The sequence below is a fragment of the Anopheles coluzzii genome, chromosome 2 (assembly GCF_943734685.1).
Source record: "Anopheles coluzzii chromosome 2, AcolN3, whole genome shotgun sequence".
NCBI lineage: Eukaryota > Metazoa > Arthropoda > Insecta > Diptera > Culicidae > Anopheles > Anopheles coluzzii.
Window position 1 is genome coordinate 17,966,461 of NC_064670.1, and position 21,332 is coordinate 17,987,792.

The 21,332-nt window shown below is 45.3% G+C and overlaps 1 protein-coding gene across 2 annotated transcripts; it reads right to left on the minus strand.

Annotated features, from left to right (window-relative positions):
* Positions 1 to 122: 122 nt before the first annotated feature.
* On the minus strand, positions 123 to 19,416 carry LOC120952064 (cysteine and histidine-rich protein 1 homolog). 2 transcript variants are annotated; one of them, XM_049605266.1, is made up of 7 exons: positions 19,349 to 19,416; positions 17,027 to 18,279; positions 3,048 to 3,106; positions 2,585 to 2,976; positions 2,226 to 2,386; positions 1,929 to 2,131; positions 123 to 1,837 (listed from the first exon to the last, which is right to left on the minus strand). In XM_049605266.1, exons 2-7 carry the CDS (start codon positions 17,882 to 17,884, stop codon positions 1,810 to 1,812), a joined length of 1,701 nt encoding a protein of 566 aa, XP_049461223.1. In that variant the 5' UTR covers positions 17,885 to 18,279; positions 19,349 to 19,416; the 3' UTR covers positions 123 to 1,809. The 2 variants fall into 2 exon arrangements, with proteins under 2 accessions (XP_049461223.1, XP_049461222.1); XM_049605265.1 differs by having other exon boundaries at positions 19,269 to 19,416.
* Positions 19,417 to 21,332: the final 1,916 nt, after the last annotated feature.

Genomic DNA, 21,332 nt, shown 5'->3' on the forward strand with positions numbered 1-21,332 from the left:
TGATAATTATGTTAAGACAGAATAATTATGTTACAAAGATTTTAAGGATAAGGAACAATTTTCTATCAACTTATTTCTTAGTTTCTTTCATAAAGTAATAGCAAAAAAAAACACACCTCCACTTCTAACATTTAAAGAAACAAAATATATTCATTCTTACATTCCTACAGCAATTAGATGCGCGTGACAGCGATAAGAGAATATATGGTATAAACTATGTTACAGTAAAAATTTGGGGTAAGTTTTGCAAAAAAAGAAACAAAATACATATTCGATATATAAAAAAGCTCTCGGGCACATATCTTATCACCTAGAAGTATGTTTTACATTGAAAACGGACGCGGAAAACAAAAACATACAGCAGAAAAACACACTTGTACTTATTAATCGATTGCGTTTAGCACGAGAGTATGTAGTTTACGCATTTCAACGGCTCGTTCTGTGTTTTTTTACTTTCTTCTCTCTCTCTATCAAACCCACCCGGCGATGGGGTTGTCTTTTGTATATTATTGTGTAAAGTTTTCGTGCGGCAAAACTGTGCGCGACAAATGTTGAAGTTTTGGTTTGGTGGTCCAAATGTTTTAACCGCTGTAATGGTGAAAAACACGTGTGTTTGCGTATCATAAAAGTAGAAACTAGCATAACCCCATCTTAAACCAACAAACAAACGTATTGTTTAAAAGAAAACCTGCCTCCGTCGTGCCCTCGTCCCGTGGCTCGTCCAAGACCCCCCTTCGTCACATTGTTTCTTCTTACTCAATCTTTGCAAAGTTCATGTATCACACATTTCTGAATCAATGTAAGCTTACGCGCTCGACTAATATAGTTATGTAGATTTGTATATAGTGTAGAGCTTATGCAGTAAATTTGTGTACGATAGATATTCATTCGATTAGCAAATAACGCCCGCCCAAATAACGTCTTCCTCTAGCAACAAGTAGATATTACCATTTGGGGAGAGAGATGGCGCTGGTGAACAAACCAAAACCTCCAAAACAAAACCCTTATGAGTATCCAGGCGCCTATACTACTTCCGCGCATCCTGTGTCCACTACACGGGACGGGATCCCTAGAACTTCGCTGTCTGTGTACGCTACTGTAATCTTAGCTTTATCGCTAATTATGTATGCATGCATGTTATACACTTTAAATGTGAAAAACAAAATGGCAACGTAATACTAAACTTTATCTCGCGACGTCTCCTCTTTTGCCCTAGCTAACGGTCTTTTTTTGTTTTTGCGGTAAGCTAAAACCGGCTGATTCTACACATTCTACACCCCGCTTTTGCTGCTGGTGGCGGCTATAGCACATTAGTGGCAACAACAAGGAAAACAAAAATCAATCACACAAACCAAGAGTGTGCCCAGATAGTCGGATTCAATAGGCGGAATTAATAATGCTCTGTCCTGTGCGAACGACAGCGCAATTTTGGTCCATCATGTCGCAACCGTAAAACGTTCGACACACGTGTCTCGTTGGGTGTGCTTTGCGCAAAAAGACAACACAAAACCGCACAGTTTGAGATGCAATATAAGTAATGGAAACACGCGCTCGAACGAAAGTTCGAATGAAACAAAACGATTGTAGCGAAAAGTTTAATTTGTTAAATTACGCGCTCTCAAATCATCAAACCCTTTAAATTTGGGAAGGAAATAATAAAGATAAAGAACGTTATCCTAAATAGCATTCGGGTGGTGTACTGTGTAAACAAACTACTACTGTTATGCTGGGAGCACGCGAGCTAATGCTTCGTAATAGACGCACGCCCTCTGTGTCTCCGGTTGTGGTACCATCACTCGCGCGCGCACCTTACTTCGAAGCCAAAAACATAATTAACCTGCGGAGAAAAGAGGGAAAAGAAACGTGAGTCATTAGGCCGCTAGAATAGCAGCCCGCATACACACACTACACCTCGAGGACACACTTACCGGAAATTGATCGCCTTTGCCGCGAGCAGCCTGTTACACTCGGCCGTGTCCGGCAGGGGCAGCAGCTTGAACGGGCTTTCCGTTTCCGTGTCGGCGAAATCGTGCTTGTAGATTTGCGTATCCACCTTAATGTCGGAGAATGGGCCACGCAGCACGAAGAAGTGCATCGGCAATGGGCTCGTTGTTTTCGACTTCAGTATGAGCTGGAAGGGCAACAGAAGACAACGGCATTACTAAGACCAAGATCACCAAAACAACAGCAACAAAAACGGATACTTGAAACGGATGCTTCCATACCTGATAGGTGATGTCGCGCTCACACGACTCGTGCGGATCGCGCTGACTTTTGTTAATGATCGCCTTCACTACCCACTGATGGTTGAAGGCGGAAAAGCGACTCGTCTCGTAGTACAGACGATGGACGTACTCATCCGTTCGGTACGGTTTCAGCTGCAAATCTACAAGATCATACCAAGACAGCGATAAGAGCGAAAGCAAAAGGAAGAAAAAGAAGAAGAAAAAACGCGTCATTTTACACAGTAGCACGCAGCATCAAACGTAGGAGACACATTGGCGATGATTCTCGCGTGTGGTTTTACAGGAGGGACAGATGATCGGATTGGGAGTTGGAAAATGGGAAGGGAAGGAGCATGTACCGTTAAAAATGATCTTCTCATAGCTCAGCAGATCGATCAGCGTGAGAAAGAGCTTCTTATCCTCGGCCGCCTTCGCATCGTGGGCCTGCAGCGCCACCATCACGTCCGCACCGGACTTGCGCGGATGGGCACAGTTGCCCTCGTGCGACGTCACCTCGTGGATGGGGCCGCGCCACTGGCAGCCGATGCGCGCGTACTTGCAATCGGTTGGCCGATCCTCGCACTCGGTCGACTCGTGGTAGTCGATCGATTTGTTCGGGAACTCCTTCGAGCAGTACTGGCATTCGGCCGGCAGCTCCGACACCGCCTTCTCGACCGCCAGGTTGCGCGACGAGTTGTTCTTGCTAATCTCGGTGCGACAGTTCGGACAGGTCGCGTTCTGGTCGCGCAGCCTGGAGAATGAGAGAAGGAAATGAAATTAGCTTTGTTTTGTCGGCCAAAAACCCAAAGGTTCGTCACTTACCGTCCATCTGCCAGCAAATGGGTGAAGCATCCAGCACACATCAGATGTCCCATCGAGCACTGAAGGGTGGCGCAAGCGCGTGTTTGCGTTTGGGGCGTGGTTGTGTGAGGAGAGAGTTAGGGGGGCAATGGGCCAAGATTCACACAGATTCAACAAAAATGAGGAAGGTAGAAGAGAAAAAGAAATAAAAGCAGAAACAAATCGATTAGCAAATCACTAACGAAGCCGAACACAGTCGTCGGGTGTTAACACCTGTGGAAAATTGGGGAGAGGGAAAAAACACCCACCCACCCTCTCGTTGGGTGGGGGTTGTTTTTGATTTGCTTTTTTTATTTAAATTAGTTTAAATTAGCTGTTGCGTACATCCTGAAATAGTTTAAAATCAACAAAAAACCCATGTTTCATACAAGTTTAGCGGAAGGAAACGACGCATACGTTTACGGGGGTTGAAGAAGAAACAAGAAAAAGAAAACCAAAAACGAAAAACTATAACAGCTTAACCAACTGGTAAAAATACGGCCAATTATATACTATTTACGCATTTAACATAACATCGCTGCAATAAGAGAAGAGAAAGAGAGAAAGAGAGAAAAAAGTAGAAAACCCTGCAAAGTGTACGTAGAACGTTGATTATTTTTATGTTTTTTGTGTATGTTTTTAATTTACATTTTGCGTCTGCTCATTATAAGAGAAAGACTAAAGCAATGAGAAAAAAACCTTCCCAACGTTTCCACCCTCCCTTATAGCTGTTTTTTTATGATTATTGGGTTTTCTACCAAGAACGGTGCATGTTTTGGTAAGCGACCCCACCAATTTTACGTATAAAATTAACCGAAAGGACGATGTTTGATAATATTTTATGAAAACTCATACACACAGACATACATACATATTTTATCAACAGTAAACATAGATTACGCATCGATAGCATTGCTAGTTGTTGTGGTCACGAAGTGGAAGGCTCCCTTTATTCGGCGTTAAGAACGTATGCAGCCACTGAGTGACTGATGAGCGGTTAGCAGACGAGAGAGCGCCAGACGCTCGTGGGACACCGTCGGGAACACAAGGGCGTGATCGTGTAATAAAGTATTGTGTATTGTTTATTACGTGTTCGGTGTAAATATAAACTGTGTATACTCTCGGCCATCCGAACACAACAGTGGCGACGAGGAAAACAAAATAGACTTTTGGGAGTTTTTTTTCGAGTAAAGTTTACGTGTTATGCGTGTGTCAGTCATTGCTATAACTCTCGTGCTAGCGTCGCGCGTGTGTATGTGCGTCGCGTGATCGTACCGCGTCTCGGGTCGTATTTAATTTGTTTTATCGGGTGTTCTGTGCGTACTGCAACAATTCCTTCGTTACGGAAGCGGAGAAGAATGAACAGCCCAGGAGATCAGCCCCCATCGGAAGAGCAGCGTCGAGCATCGCAAAATTGGTACAGCGTTCCCGGTGCAGCAAGTATGCCGCAGCAGCCGCAGCAGCCATCATTAGTAGCAGTGCCACCAAATCTACAAAGTGCAATGCCCTCAGCATACCAGAATCCAGCGCCATCGCAGAATTTTGTTGAAGGGTCATCGCACCAAGCAGCGTCATCGCACCAAGCAGCGTCATCGCACCAAGCAACGTCATCGCACCAAGCAGCGTCATCGGAGCAAATGATGCAACTGATCATTTTAATGCAGAAACAGATAAGCCAACTCACATTAATGCAAAATAATTCGGCAACTGCCAAGCCCTCAGAAAATGTATTAACTTCCGCACCTTTTGCAGAGCAAGTACTCGATTCTTTATCGCACCACATAAAGGAGTTCCACTACGAGGAGGAAGCAAAAATGACCTTTGCTTCGTGGTTTGCTCGATATGAGGATTTGTTTGAACGAGATGCTTCAAGGCTGGATGATAGCGCAAAAGTGCGGCTCCTCATAAGAAAACTGGGCGCAGCAGAATATGAAAGATATGCCAATTTCATATTGCCAAAGAGTTGTCGTGATTTTTCGTTCAGCGAAACGATAAAAAAGCTGTCATCGTTATTCGGAGTGAAAGAGTCATTGTTGCATAGGCGTTATAAATGCTTGAACCTAATGAAACGACGTAGCGAAGATTATCTGGCATATTCTTGTCGTGTGAATCGAGCCTGTGTAGATTTTGAAATTGGAAAATTAACTGAAGAACAGTTCAAGTGTCTGATATACGTATGCGGACTGCGGGACGAAGAAGACGTCGAGATTCGAACACGTCTACTTGGAAAGATCGACGACCGAAACGACACAACACTGGAAAGTTTAACAGCAGACTGCCAGCGTATTTTGAACTTAAAAAAAGACAGTGCTATGATCGAGAAAGCAGCAACCGAACAAGTTTTCGCTGTGCAAAAGAAAACTGACGAACCAAAGTTTTCTGAGCGCCAAAATTTCCAGAGCAGAAAGCACGAATATAAGCGTCCTCAAACCCTACCTGGAAGAAATTGCTGGCTTTGTGGAAAAAATCATTGGGCGCGTGATTGTCCTTTTAAGTCGAATGTGTGTCGTGTCTGTAAGAAAAAGGGTCATAGAGACGGTTACTGTCCAAAACCGAAACGTTATTCAGATAGCCCAACATACAGAAACAAGTTTTCATCACGAGTGGTTTCGGTGAATACAACTAATGTTCAGCAAAGGCGAAAATATATCAATATTTTTATAAATAATGTAAGCACTCGATTGCAGTTCGACACAGGATCTGATATAACGATCATTAATCGAAACGTATGGCAACGTCTTGGAAAGCCTGAACTAAAACGAACAGTTAGCGCAAGAACAGCATCAGGAAGCGGACTCTTTCTGTTAGGAGAGTTTGAAGCGAATGTTACCATCGGAAGCGTAACTCATGTGGCTACTTTAAGAGTAGCACAGGCAGACATACTATTGCTCGGAACAGACTTAATAGACCTGTTCGCACTTGGTTCTACCCCCATGGATGCTTTTTGTAGGCATATTTCATCTGAGGATTACTCTAAGACGGTTGAGCGGAGATTTCAAGAGGTCTTCAACGGCATGGGTCTGTGCACAAAGGCTAGTGTAAAACTGCAGCTGAAGGAAAACGTTCGTCCAGTATTTTGCCCAAAGCGACCGGTAGCTTATGCAGTACAGGAGTTAGTCGACAAGGAACTCGATCGACTAGAGCAGATGAGCATAATATCTCCAACGGATTACTCTGAATGGGCAGCACCTATCGTCGTCGTCCGCAAGGCAAACGGCAGCATTCGGCTTTGCGGGGACTACTCAACTGGACTAAACGACGCGTTGCAGCAACATGAGTATCCTTTACCATTACCTGAAGATATCTTCGCTAGACTATCGCAATGCAAAATATTTAGCAAAATTGATCTATCCGATGCTTTCTTACAGGTAGAAATCGACCCTGCCTACCGATCTTTACTCACCATCAATACGCATCGAGGTTTATTCACCTACAATAGATTGCCGCCTGGTATTAAGATTGCTCCAGCAGCGTTCCAGCAGCTTATCGACACAATGCTGGCTGGTGTAAAAGGAGTGTCATGTTACATGGACGACATCATTGTCGGAGGAGCCACTGAACAAGAGCATGAAGCGAATTTAATGGCAGTTTTGAAAAGAATTCAAGAGTATGGATTCAGCATTCGATCGGAAAAATGCGCTTTTAAGGTTCAGCAACTAAGATATTTGGGTTACATCATCGACACCCACGGATTGCGCCCCGATCCAGCGAAGATCGATGTCATAAAAAGGCTTCCTGAACCAACAGATGTGAGCGGCGTCCGATCCTTTCTAGGAGCCATAAATTATTATGCCAGATTTGTCCCAAACATGAGAGAGTTGCGATATCCACTGGATAACTTATTGAAGACAAATGCACAGTTTCGATGGACCGCCGATTGTAAAAGAGCGTTTGAAAGATTTAAATCCCTGCTATCATCGAACTTGTTGTTAACGCATTATGATCCAAGGCATAAAATAATAGTATCGGCAGATGCATCATCAATAGGTATTGGTGCCACTATTAGCCACATGTTTCCCAATGGTACCATACGTGTGGTTCAACATGCCTCTAGAGCACTTACAAAAACAGAAGAAGGATATAGTCAAATAGATCGTGAAGGACTGGCAATCATCTTCGCGGTAACGAAATTCCACAAGATGATATTTGGAAGGCGTTTCCAGCTTCAGACAGATCATCGTCCACTACTGCGGATCTTTGGGTCGAAAAAAGGGATCCCAGTCTACACTGCCAACCGCTTGCAGCGTTTTGCGCTCACGCTATTGTCATACGATTTCGGCATTGAATATGTACGCACCGAATCATTCGGAAATGCCGATGTACTCTCCAGGCTAATTAACAAGCATGATAAACCGGATGAGGATTGTGTAATCGCTTCTGTTGCACTAGAGATGGATGTAAAGTCTATTGCAACAAGCGCTTTAGTTACGTTTCCCTTGAGTTTTAGAGAGGTCGCTCGAGAAACGAATCGTGATCCTATAGCAAGGAAGTTGCATTACTACATAAAAAACGGTTGGCCACGTAACATTGCCCTTGGCGCAGATTCATCTCGTTATCACAGCAGGAAGGAAGACTATTCAACGGTGGAAGGATGTATTTTGGTCGGAGAGAGAGTGTTAATACCAGAGAAACTACGCAAGCAATGTCTGTCCCAGCTTCATCGAGGACATCCTGGTATCCAGCGCATGAAGGCGATTGCGCGTAGCTATGTGTTTTGGCCGTCGTTAAATGAAGACATCATTGATCTCGTCAGTAATTGCCATTCATGTGCTCTGGCAGCAAAATCTCCTGCTCATGCTGATCCTTTGCCGTGGCCGAAGACAACAACGCCATGGGAGCGTGTCCATGTGGACTACGCGGGCCCAATAGATGGAGACTATTTTTTGGTTGTAGTCGATGCGCATACTAAGTGGCCAGAGATCATCCGGACGGCTAGTATCACAGCCCGTATAACCGTTAGCATCTTGAGAGGGTTGTTCGCGCGTTTCGGTATGCCAACGACACTGGTGAGCGACAATGGCACACAATTCACCAGCGGTGAGTTTTCAGAGTTCTGTTTGAGTAATGGTGTGCATCACATTACGTCTGCCCCGTTTCATCCGCAATCGAACGGGCAGGCAGAAAGATTCGTAGATACGTTTAAGCGCTCGTTAACCAAGATAAGAGTAGGAGGAGCACCGCTGCAGGAAGCACTGGACCTATTCCTACAGACATATCGAACCACGCCAAACCCTCAGTTAGAGCAAAACAAAACACCTGCTGAAGTTATGTTTGGACGACCTATACGAACGTGTTTTGATTTACTCCGTCCCCCAAGGAAAATTCAACATGACTTTAGAGAAGGGAATGAAAGATCATTCGAGCGTGATGACCTTGTCTATGCTAAGGCGTATAGTAGGAACAATTGGCATTGGGTTCCAGGAAGAGTGATTCGGAAACGTGGAAATGTTACCTACGAGGTACTGACTGGTCATCGCAGCGTCATTAGACACATTAATCAACTGAAAAGGCGTGGACCATTCAGCAGCCCGGGTCCCATGACGGAACGTTTCAATCCATTACCGTTGGATGTATTATTGGATTCCTGGAGCATACCCGTTACACCATCAGTGCTCCCAGATGTTTATCCAACACAACTTGCACCGCCAGTGGCGACTCCAACTGAGCCGCCATCTCTTCCCCCACATCGATCCATTCCTCAGCATCAACGTTCACCACGACGCTCTTCTCGGTCTAGAAGAGCTCCACGTCGGTTCGATCCGTACCTACGCTATTAAAAAGGGGGAGATGTTGTGGTCACGAAGTGGAAGGCTCCCTTTATTCGGCGTTAAGAACGTATGCAGCCACTGAGTGACTGATGAGCGGTTAGCAGACGAGAGAGCGCCAGACGCTCGTGGGACACCGTCGGGAACACAAGGGCGTGATCGTGTAATAAAGTATTGTGTATTGTTTATTACGTGTTCGGTGTAAATATAAACTGTGTATACTCTCGGCCATCCGAACACAACACTAGTGTTCCCAACCATTACAACTCTATTTACAGAATAACAACGAGAGAAGATTCCCACAATTTCCACCCACATTTTTCCTCCCTTATAACCACAATCTGTTTTTGGTGTGGCCATGCCATGTGTGTGTGTGTGTGTTGTCCCTTTTTCCCGCAAAATCTCCCAAAAATCACACACACACACGCACACCACGATCTTCTTATCTCAAAACAACATACGCAAACCTGTGGGGGGAAAAAGAAAAAGAAAGAAAAAGGAAAAGACAACTGGATTAAAATTGTTTGGTTTTATGTTTTGTTGTTGTTGTAGAGCAACGGTCCCATAATTTAGCCCCCGTCAAAGTGTAGATGTGACCCCACATTAGAATCTAATAGGTAGCAGGCAGCACCACCACCAAGGAACTAGGCTGGAGGCTTCGTAAGCCTCCAAACATAATTTCCCCATTTTTTCCCGCGGGGGGACGTGGAGCTACCTTTGCTATGTTCTGGTTGTTACCTACGGTCGGCGGCGGAGAGCGAGGGAACCCAACGAGACACACGATACACGATTGTGGAAGATGATGCGCTGCTGCTGGTGGACGGACAGGGGGGGGCGGACAGAGATGTAATTTCTCAAACAAGAACCACGCTTTCTTTTTAGTACTGCCGGACCAGAGAGGACAAAGCCCGTTCCTTCAATTCGGACGTGTGTATGTGCACTCAGAACGCAGCTTGGGTGGACCGAAAACCGAAAAACACACTAAATGAGTAGGAGGAAGGGGGAGAGAGAATGAGTGAGGAGCGGGAGGGGGTGATGGTAAAGCGAAATGTTTTTTTTTTTGGTTTTGAAAAAGAAAACAAGTCACGGTTTCTGGTTGGTTTTTGTTTTGCATCGGCCAACACTCTGGCCACGTTGTTCATGTTTGTCGTTTATTTTTACTCTTTTTCTTCGCCAGTTTTGTTATTTTTTTTCAGTTTGCACTTCGTTACACAGAAGTGTTACAGATTTTTATAATCTTGTGCACTATTGTTTTTGGTTTCAGTTTTTTCTTTTGTTTTTTGTTTGTTTTTTTTTATATTCTTTTTTTGTTGGCATTTTGATTTTCTACTTCCCGTTTCTTTTTTTATGTTTTTGTCGCAATTATATAAAGACACACTATATAAACCACTTATTACATTCCCTTAGTGTACTCTCGTTCCTAGTTGTTCTAGTAAAGCAACGTTCTTGAAGACTCACTACTAAAACTATGTCGATGGTTGACTTTAGTAACTCTAAAATTACTTGCAAACACACGCATAACATTCTATTAACGACGCGCTACCCTACATATTGCTTTAGTATAAGGTATAAAGATTAGTATAAAGTCAAGGATCTTAGTATTGCATCCTGCACAGAATAATACAGATAAAGACACTGAAATAAATACATATTCTACACGGTCGTGGGCGAGCTATTGCAGTAAAATCATTCGCACTGTAGCTTTTTCCTATCCTTTTTCGTTCATGTTTTTTTTTTTTGATTACACTCAAGTTGATCTCAATCACGATCTCTCTATCTCTATCTCTCTAATCCCTCAAATAAATCAAGTAGCACTGCTTCATATGCCCCACTAAGCTAAACTTCTGCAGCCTGTTTCTACCTTAATATGCTGGTGCTGCTACTGCTGTTGTAACTGTTAATGCTGCTGCTGCTGCTGCTGCTGCTACTAACAACCATTTTGGCACTGGTATATACAAACACTGTAATATTGCATCACTAGCATATCACAACGAGTCTCCTTTGGCACTTTGGCCCCGCACACAGCATCCATATTGTTAATACCTTTCCCTACGCACACATCTAAGTAGTCGCACAGTCTCAAACACACACGTACACACACTCGCACGCATCCAGACACACGCTCACACACACATATACTCATCCTCAGCCCAATATAGCAGAATTGCCACCCAACCCCAGTTGGAACCAATTGCCTATTTTACGTTTTTAAATACACACACAAATACAACAGTCGCAATATGCCCTTCCGGCATTGTTAGCCCAGCAACAATGACAAAAGACACACATAAACACCCACACAAGTACCGCCCCCCCCCCCCCCCCCCCCCCCCCTCATGGGTATACGCACACCGAGCAGGGGTTGAAATTCAACACCCCCTTACCAACAATGGGAGGGAGGGAGGAGGTGGGGGCAGAGCAGTTTCCCCCTCAAATAACTGGGTGGGAAAAAAACACCACCAAGGGCAAAAAGATAGCTTTCCGAGCAGTCGATGATCCAACACGCCGTTGTTCGACAACCTCGCAGTAGGGCAGACACAACCCAACCAAGTGACCTTGACTGTTCCACTTGAACAGATGCGCGGCGATCAAGTAGGCGACGCTGGTGTGCGATGCGCTCGGGGATGCGCGAGATTATCATCTCCAAAACCGCCACATCCGACCCGAGTGAGTTGAGTTTGTTGCTTTGTTGAGGTGGTGGTGGTCCATCCATTAACAACTTCTCGCGCATCTCGCGATGAGATGGGGGCCTCAGCTCTTGGTGGGGGGTGGACTTTTTGGGAAGAGGATTTCAAGTACGCGCTCACCCCGCACCGTTAACGATCAGTGAAATCTGATGCATAGCACTTCATCACATACGAACAACATCAATAGGAATAGTAGGTATGGGATTTGATTACGCAGTGCGTATTCTACGTTTTACCTTCACATTCTTCGCGCTCCAACAACTGGAAAGGGCTTTTACAATGTTCCAAGAGAATTGATGGAAAAAAGAGCTATTTATATACGGGGTTTCGTTAATTGCAGGTAGTTCCTGCACTCATCATACAATGTACAAGGCTTTTCAGTAGGGTGATTCTTCAATCGAATCACCCATATTTCTATATTTATTGCATTGGGTTCGGTAAACCCTCTTACGAGCATCTCCAGAACACCTCTCTTTTCACAGATACCCGTGTGTGTGCTGTTTTTTACTATTATCAATTAAAGTGAAACAACGATGTTGCATCCCCAGCAGTGCATCTAAACCCCGTTGCCCGGGGCAATGAATGAGCATGTGCAGCCGATCGAACTCCAATGTGCTGCAGGCCAATTACAGCAAACGAACTCAACCGAATTGTTGAAGCATCGTGTAGGCAACCATTGCCCATAGCGGAAGTGCAAATGTTCCACCTAGGAATGGGCAGTATACACAGCAAACAACCAGACAGTGTTGTGTTTGGGCTGCGAAAACACACACACCCAGCCAGAACACGATTCTAATAATAGAGTAGAATCCCTTGCGTTTGAGTGTTTTTGTTTTGTAATGTTTCATTCACGGTTCGTTGCTGTTCTCCGAAGATGGTATTCTAGTACCAAATGGTTTTGGATTCTCGGTACCTCAGAGCTCATACGATACTTCTTCCCCCGCACGGCGTACCACTACTGTGGTACGTCTTTGCAACCATTGGGCGTACAGAAACTCGATCCATATGCGCAAGAGCTCTGTTGGTTCGAGCTGACATCAGCATTTTTGTCGCATGTTTGATTCTATTTTGGGACAAATAGTAACGGAATCTCCGGATGTGAAGCAGAACAGCAGGCCATTGGAATAATGTGTTGGGCCGAGGCATCTCCATATTGAGCCAGTAACTTCCTCCAGTTGGTAATGGAGAGAAGAGGGGTTAGCTACAACATAATTGCATGAACAAAAGTAGATCAATCCATCAATCTCCGAGGCGGGTACGTCTGACTGTCTGGATGGTGTTTGTGGTGCGAAAAAAAAGCGGGTCAGTACCATCCGGTTGTATCAGTTGGACAAGCTGCATCTGAGCATGTTGTGAATCGCTTTGAGCTGCTGCGATGGAAAGTTTTGTAAACCAGTTCAGTTTATTGCACAGGAGCGGGAGCTAGTAGAGAGCTAGCCAATTGCGTTGTGTTGCCCTTTGCTGTTTGCTGCAAAGTTCTTTCCGAACGCGTCATCGTTGTAGACACAAACACACGCGCAAAGCACTTTATTGCTGACCACTCCAAGGCCCTAAGGTATAGGCAGCTCCAATACAATTCCACATGGTCAACTCTCTCTCTCTCTCTCTCTCTCTCTCTCTCTCTCTCTCTCTCTCTCTCTCTCTCTCACACACACACACACACACACAAACTCACATGTTCTTTTTGCTTTCATGCTGCTCTGCTCTCTTGTCCCCAGATGGAAGAACCGTTTGGCCGTTATGATGCTCGAATCAGCTGTTCAGAGTAAAAGGGAAGGAGGCCAATGTACTAAACACAAGCGTACACACACACACATCCACACACAAACACCAGAGCTCCAGTTCATGCCTTTTTGTTGGAAGGGTGTGTTGTGTGTTGGTGTCATGAGCGCCTACTGCGCAGCTGTGCGAAAAACGCACACCGAGTTTACCCCAACCGATTGGAGGGTGGGGTGGCTTGCTTTGATGGCCTCCAAACATGCCCCCTCCCCCCACCATCACGAGTGCTTTCACTGGTGGCCCTGTTTCGTGGTCACATTTGAGAGAGCTTTAGAGCCTATACCCAACCACGGAGAGAGAGAGAGAATGAGAGAAGGGTTGTATAAAGAGGAATCGCTTCTCAACCGTCCATTTTGCTCGTTTTGCACTTGTCCTCCCAACAACAACACCGCACAAAGGGAGTTGTACAACTCGCCAAGGGTTCTTTGCCCAAAACAACACACATACCATTGCGTACAGCACAGTACGCATATGCATGCATGATATTACAGCAATGGTTGATGTTGTGAAGAGAACATCCGACAAAACAGGGGGACAGACAGCCAGATTCCGTTGCTGGCTCTCCGCCATCGTACGATCAGCTGTGTTATGCTACACACGGTCAATGCTACAACACTGTGTGTGTGTGTGTGTGTGTGTGTGTGATGTGGTGAGGTGTGTCGGAGAGGCAGATAATTTGCCCGAACTTTGATCCTCGGTCCTGCTTCCGACCGCTCCGCTAGTGACGCCATTTTGATCGCCAGCCCGTCCATGTCGCCATTTCGAGCCAAAAGCCAAATGTGCCTACAACGTATGCTATGCTAAGCAACTCCACAACTTGGGCTTGGTTGAGAAAAAATGAATGGAAGCAGCCACAAACACACACACACACACGCCTACACGGCCCTCAACTCACGATAGACAGCAACAACCAAGGCAACGCGTCCTTGGCCAGGGATTTGCTTGGCAAGATGCAAACGATTAAGATTGTCGCTTTTAAAGTAATATTTGTATGTTAAATTTTGAAATTTTGAAACTAGTTCACCCCATTGTAAGAATCGTTTCCGAAAGGCCAGAACTACAGCGCGCGAAGGACACTCAATTACGGGGTACACACGGTGGAGAGCATTTGGTGACGACATTTTGTACACAGCAACTCGGGCAACGCGAGGGGTTGTTGTGAAGCTGGTGGTGGGCGCAAAATACAAAATCCGCACCACCGTCCAACACCCTCACAGCTCGACCCAGACGGCGATCTGGGCAAAGGCGAAACCAACCAACCATTCTCACCACCACCCATTTGTGCGCATGTGCTCGGCATTGATTTCTTTGCTCTTGCTGCTGCTGCGGGAAAGGAAAAAATGCCTGCACGCGCGTTAAAAATAGTCCCTTGAAGAGGGCACAACAGTGCAACATAATTGTACAAGGCTTGCGATATTTGAAAGAAGCTTGTTTTTTGACAGGCGTTAAACCATATCTATGCTGAAACCCTTCAACTGTACAGCAAGCCCTTCATATAATATACACTGTAGCCTTGGCTGTCTATTGACACCATTTTTAGTCCCAAAAATATACACCTACAAGGCCTATAGGCATACAGTAAGGTGGACAATTTTGCCGACTCCTTATTTGTTGAACCTCCTTTTCTCCCTCCGGACTTCAACCTAAATAGCAGAAGCAAATACCCCCAACACACGTGTGGCCAGGCCAGCAGCTCTCGCAACCTAGCAACAATCGATCATGATGGCACGTTTGCCTTTACGCCTTGGGCACCACCACCATCATCACCATTTCGCCACAACAATTAGAAAGTGGCATCGAATCTCGAAACACGCGATCTTCTGCGGACCGCGCGCAGAAAAGGCCCGATGATCGATCAGCCGTTGCGGAAGGAAACCCTCGCAGCAGTTTTCCCCCATTTTACCACCAGTTTTCGATGAAAGTTTAGCAGCACCACACTCCAATGAACCCCGTGGAAAACGGTGTCAGTGTTCCGGGTCGGGTGCCAAAGCCCGCGTGTAGAGGGCAACTCCGTTTTAAATCCATTTTTAAACCAGATAGAATTGCGTAGATCACATGCGATCAGGCTTGCGGTGAATCAGTTTAATCTTTACTGTAAGATATCATCAATAAGTCTTTACATACCCTTAATACTGATGCTAAGTTTACTATCCCAAATGCCCATATCCATATCGCAATCCATTAAAACACTAAAATACTTTATACAAAAAAAAAGAACAAAATTCAAAACATTTCCAATTCATCCACATCATTATCCCATCGTTCGGTGCAGCTGTGGAGACTGCAGCAAAGCATAAACACACACCAAAAACCATTTACACCGCTCGTCTGGCATTGCAGTAGCTGGTTTTGGCACTAAATTTAAACACATACGGTAGCAGCAGCACGTGTACTGTACAGATGTGCCACATGTGCGCCGCAGGGACACACCACCACAAGTAACACACCCCAACTTTGCCCTGTTTTCATTGATCGTCCCAGCAAAACGTCGCGTATAGGTATGAACGAAACAAAAGGAAGATATTTATAGGAAATTTTGAAGGGAAAAATTTAGGAAAATTTAGAGCTATTTTTACGCAAAAGACGATCAGTTCCTCCTGAGGAGAAGAGGAGATTCCCACTAGTAATTATTTATTTGAAATGTTGTATGCTGGTCGTTGTTGATTCAAATTACTATTAGAAACGTTTATAAAGCAAATCGCTTCACAGCATTTTTGCTAATTTCCTAGTACTGTGCGTTTTTATTTATTTTAAAATTGCACTAGTACACTGAACACCTGAAAAGAAACATAAATACAGGGGGGGGTGGGGAGAAGACAGAGGGGAAAAAATGACGGCGCAAAATTTTGGGACAGCGGAAAAGAAAGTATCTCACACAACTTTTGCCCAGAAGGTAAAAGGAAAAATAGATTTCTATTTAATTTTGTTTTTTTTTTCAAAGAAAGGGTAAAAAAAGCAGGAGGATAATAGCCAAAAACGTTATCTAGAAGCAGCTAACAGTGGTAAATAATAAAAAAAAAACATAAAACAACAGATAGTGTGGAAATTTAAAAGAAAAACAGCTAATAGTTTTAAGCAAAAGAAAACAGCAACAATAATGACACGAAATAAGAAGTGTTTCGTTAAAGTAAGAAAAAGATGTATCAAACCGAAAAACATAACAGAACATGGAAAAAACCCAACTACCAAATAAAAAAAGCAAATAAAAGGAAAATAATGGAGCAGAAAACTATCCCTAGGTTTCGAAGGAAGGAACCTAAAACCGTCAAAACGTTTATCAAAGTCAAGCGGAAATGTGAACCGGAAAGGGAAGGGATGTTTTGTTTTTCAAAAATAAAGAAAGAAAGCAACAAACAAAAAAAAAACATTTGCCCAACGACGGTAAGTAGATAACATAGGGCAGGAGGGGGTAAAAATGGAAGATTTGCTAACAGCAATTGTTTTTTTTTGTTCTGCTTTGTTTAACCTTTGCACGACACCAAAACACGACCACGAAAAGGAGCAGAAACGGCAAAAGCATTTGCGAAGGAGCGATAAGGATGGATGGATGGGTGGTGTGGGTAGCGGAAGTAGCGGAAGTAAGGGGCATCATGTTTTGGTTTTGTTTTGCTCCAGGGCACGTTGTCGATAAGGTAAAATATGATATGCAAGGGTTTGTTTTTCGCTTCGTTGTTTTTTTCTTCTTTTAATAAAACAAAAAAATAAATGCACTTTTTTTTTTGCAATTTACCTGATACATGGCGGTCCGGGGCAGATCGAGACAGACGGCACAGCACAGTATGCCGCCGAGGCGCAGCTCCAGCTTTTCGACCTTCGCGTTCGGTTTGTCGCCCTTCTTCTTGCGCTTCGCCTCCGGCTCGCCGCAGTCGTCCGCCGGGTCGGCCGGGCGGCCGTGGACGGAGCGGCTGGCCGGCGCCTGCTGCTGCTTCACCAGCTCGAGCGGCCGAACGGGCAGCTGCACGGGCCGGGCAGCGGCCGCATTTGTGCCGTGCGATGGTGCCGCCGCCGCCGACGACGAGGACGGGGACGGTGTGGCGGACAGTGTGATAAGGGTGGGCGGCAATGGGTCACCGGCTGCGACGGTGGAAGGGCCACCGGTCGGCAGCTGTGAGCTAACGGCCGGCGTACCGGACGACGACACGGCCGAGGATGAGGAAGGAGCCGAAGAGGAGGGGGAGGGGGAGGAAGAGGACGACGGTTGTTGTTGTTGTTGCTGCTGCTGCTGCTGCTGCTGGACACGATGCTGAGCGATATTAAGCATCTGGTTGAGCAGCAGATCGGACGCCAGGCTTGACTGGCGGGTGGAGGACGTGCCGGTGGTGGTGGCACTGACTGAGATCAGCACGGTCGGGGTGGTGGTGGTGCCGCCCGGGGCCGGTTCGGACGGTGCGGCACCGGACCCGGATGACGTGGCCACATTCGACGAAGAGGACGAGGAAGAGGACGAGGAGGAGGAGGCAGAGGATGACGAAGAGGAGGAAGAGGACGAGGAGGAGCTTCCCGAGTCACCCGCCATCGCGTTTATCACGTTCAGGTTCATCAAGTGGCCCGCACTGGCCGTGGGCGTTTCCACCAAACTATCTGCCATAATGTCTGCGAAGGGCTATAAACCGCAAGGAAATCTGATCCGGTTGGGGAGGGGGGGTGGGCGGTGGATGGAGGGTTGGGTGGTCGGTCAAAGAAGGTGGTCACCGAACGGAAAAGAAACGCTTCACAAAATAGTTTTCACCACTAGCGAAATACGAAACACTGACACGCGCACTCACACACACACACACACACACACACACTTCCCGTCTGGAACTGTCCCTCTGCCAACGATGGCTGCTACGATGGAAATGTTCTTTTCACTTCACACCACTAAACACCACTGCACAACCTTTTGGGTGAAATATGTTTGCTGCGCCGTTTTGTATGCCTACACACAACAAAGGTGACGTTTTGAGCGACACATTGAGGGTGTCTTCGAGGAGATGGGGCATGCTAAAGGGTGAAGATAAAACGATGGAAGAAAATGAGGATTAATATTGTCTGCCTTTTCCGTGTCGTTGCTGTTTCTCCTGCTTTTTCTAACTAGGTTATGTTGGAGTGTCCTGCCTTATTGGGGACGAAAGCAACACAACACTAGAGCCAAAAAACCCCCCAAAGAACAACCCTCTCAATTTCCGTCCATCCAAGTAGGAGTTGATTTTTCCAGCTACCAGCCTGCTTTGTTCTTTGTTCTTGGTTGTTTTGTGGCGTTCCGCCGCCACCCTTCTTAAGAATCCCTTTTCCGAGGGGAAAGGGGAGGAGGGGGGGAAGTGGCGGTGGGAGTTGCACACTCGCGAGCACACGGAACATTGGACCTCACACTCACGCACGCGCGCCACGGCCCCTTGATATTTAGCTGGCTCGGCATACCTCGACAGAAATGTATTTTCGCAAAAGGGAGCACCGGAAAGAACCTATTATTTTACTCAATGGGGGAGGGGGGGGGCATACTGCAATCGCGTAACCTATACCAACGCAACCATCGACACCTTTTGAACCCTAGAACGGATGAGGCGTTGGAAAGGGAAGAAGGAAGTAGGCCTCACAAAAGCCCAAAAAATGTGATAAGAACATCTATACTTCTCACTACAAAAAGAAATTTGAGAAACTTGGTGTAAAAAAATCACACACACACACACGTAAACACGCGCACACACTCTAACGTTTCTAGCTCTAGTGCCGCCCCACTATCGTACGGCACGCACACATCGACGAAATACGCTCGATGCACACTGATGCAATAATCGTGAGTAGAAGAATGCAACACAGGGAGAGTGCGCGCAGGTGAAAGGGGGTTAGAATTAAATGCTCCAAACTTGGTACGCTGCACTTGGTTGCCCAACGGCTGTGACTTCATTTGCAACAGACAAGGGATAGGTAAAAGGTGGTGGGATGATGGGATGAAAAATGGTGTTTGATTTTCCTTGTACCAACAAACCCACCAATCAGTAAAAACAAGATAAGTTCGCTTTGGAAACACACACACACGAGCTACACAGAGCTGCACACAAGATATACACACAGTGATACAGAGAGAACGCAGAACTGAGACGCGTGCACACGACTGCACTCGCTGAGTTCACGGAGTCGAATGGCGGTGTTGTTTTCATTCATTCGCTGTCGTGTGCCCCCCGTGCGACGGCAGACTGCTCGACCTGCCCGATGAATGTCGAGCGCCCAGGCGACAAACCTTGACAAAGCGGCTTAACAGTGCAGCAAGGCTGCAGGGGTTGGGTAGGATTGAATTAGAATTTTAATGTATGGGCAAATTGGATGGCGTTATGAAATTTAGACAAATAACTGGCTTTTTCATGTGGTTTTGCTGCATTTAGTGGTAAAACGGGCAAGCTGTTTAGCCATTCTCATTACTCTCTTATCATTCGTACCTTGGAAAAGGCTGATCAAATTACTGCAGGATGGTCTGTTCAGTGTACAGGCAGTCCCCGAGATACACGGTTAATAGGCACCGACAACGGTTCCAAAACACCGTGTATCACGAATTTCCACGTAAGTCGAATCTCGTGATTTTGCACATAGGCGTGATTTTAGACATTTAATTTTTTAATATGATTCTGATTGAATATAACAATTTTAAACCTTTTTAACTGGTTTTTAGCTTTCGATCAAAATCTCGGGAACTGCTTGTATTTTTTTTTTAATCTTTATTTGCCCGTGTTATCAAATGGAAGCACATGCTCAGTAAGTCTATTTGTCAGGCCATGGAGGCATTTTTACATATTTTTTTACTCATGAACAAATTCTCTACTACAAATAATATACTCCCATTTTAGTCCTCAGAAAAAAAAGTCAGTGAAAACTGACAAACTTTGCGAATCATGTTGCATATTTTTGTCAGATAATTTGATTTTTATTTTATAAAAATCAACTTCATTCCCCTTCGATCTCTCGTTTGAATGCTCATTTTATACTGAATTGAATGAACCCCAACACTGATCGAGCAGTTTCTATCGCTTCAAACGTTCATCCGGCGTCGGCTGGGTTGAGATTCTTGTGCCCAGCGCAGTCGGCCAGCCATTTTAGCTATTTATTTTTATTGCCTCCTCCCCTCCCTTTCCGCTTCCTCTTCTCGACCAACTCTTCTGCTCTCGTGGTTTTTCTTTGTTTTCATATTCACAACATGACGTGATGCATGAGGGTTTGGGTCTGGTGTTTGTCATCCGTTTCTTCGGTCACACCAATGCATTGGACAGTTTCAAATCAATATTATGTAATTCCCTGGCCCTAACGATAAGCGTCTCACGCGTTGACTGGTAAACAGTGAACATTATAAAACAGATGATCGGCATTCTTGGCATGTTTGCAAGTGATCGTTTGCAAACACAGCTGTATTATTTTGATGCTATTAAAATCCCCTACTTTCTCTCTCTCTCTCTCTCGCTCTAATCAAGCGTTGGTAAACGGCAGAATGGTTCTAATGACTTTTAAAATGTGTTTTTCTTTGGTGAGAGTTTTTCTGTTTTATGGATGTTCCAGAACAAACCACCACCTCGCTCGCTGTACCAGTTTGCCCGAGCTCGATCAACTGGAACGCAATTAAAGTGTACAATCGCATAACAACAAAGCACCACTACCTACACACGCACAGCTACACGGGCCACATATACACACACACTCACACAGGCACGGGCCCACCTCTATATCCTGAGTCCGCAGTAGGCTGTGTGTATGCGGTGTGTAGCTGTAGGTGTGTTTTCGGGGGTTGAGAATCAAGGCTGCTGATGATGTGTCTCCGACATTGGCCATTTTAAGCGAGCAAACAATGAAACTGGATTGATTTTGAAATCAAAGAAAAACATTGGACAGTGTGGCAGGTTTTTGGGCCTTTTTATCAGAAAGCTTGCGTCTCATGCGTCTCATACCAACACCATTGATGCGATGACAAAAGATGCTATATATATATATATGTTTTTACCTTATCATCACTATCCTAAGCAGCTCCAACGGTCGTGTAAAGTTTTGTCGAAACCAACCATCTGGCCTTGACA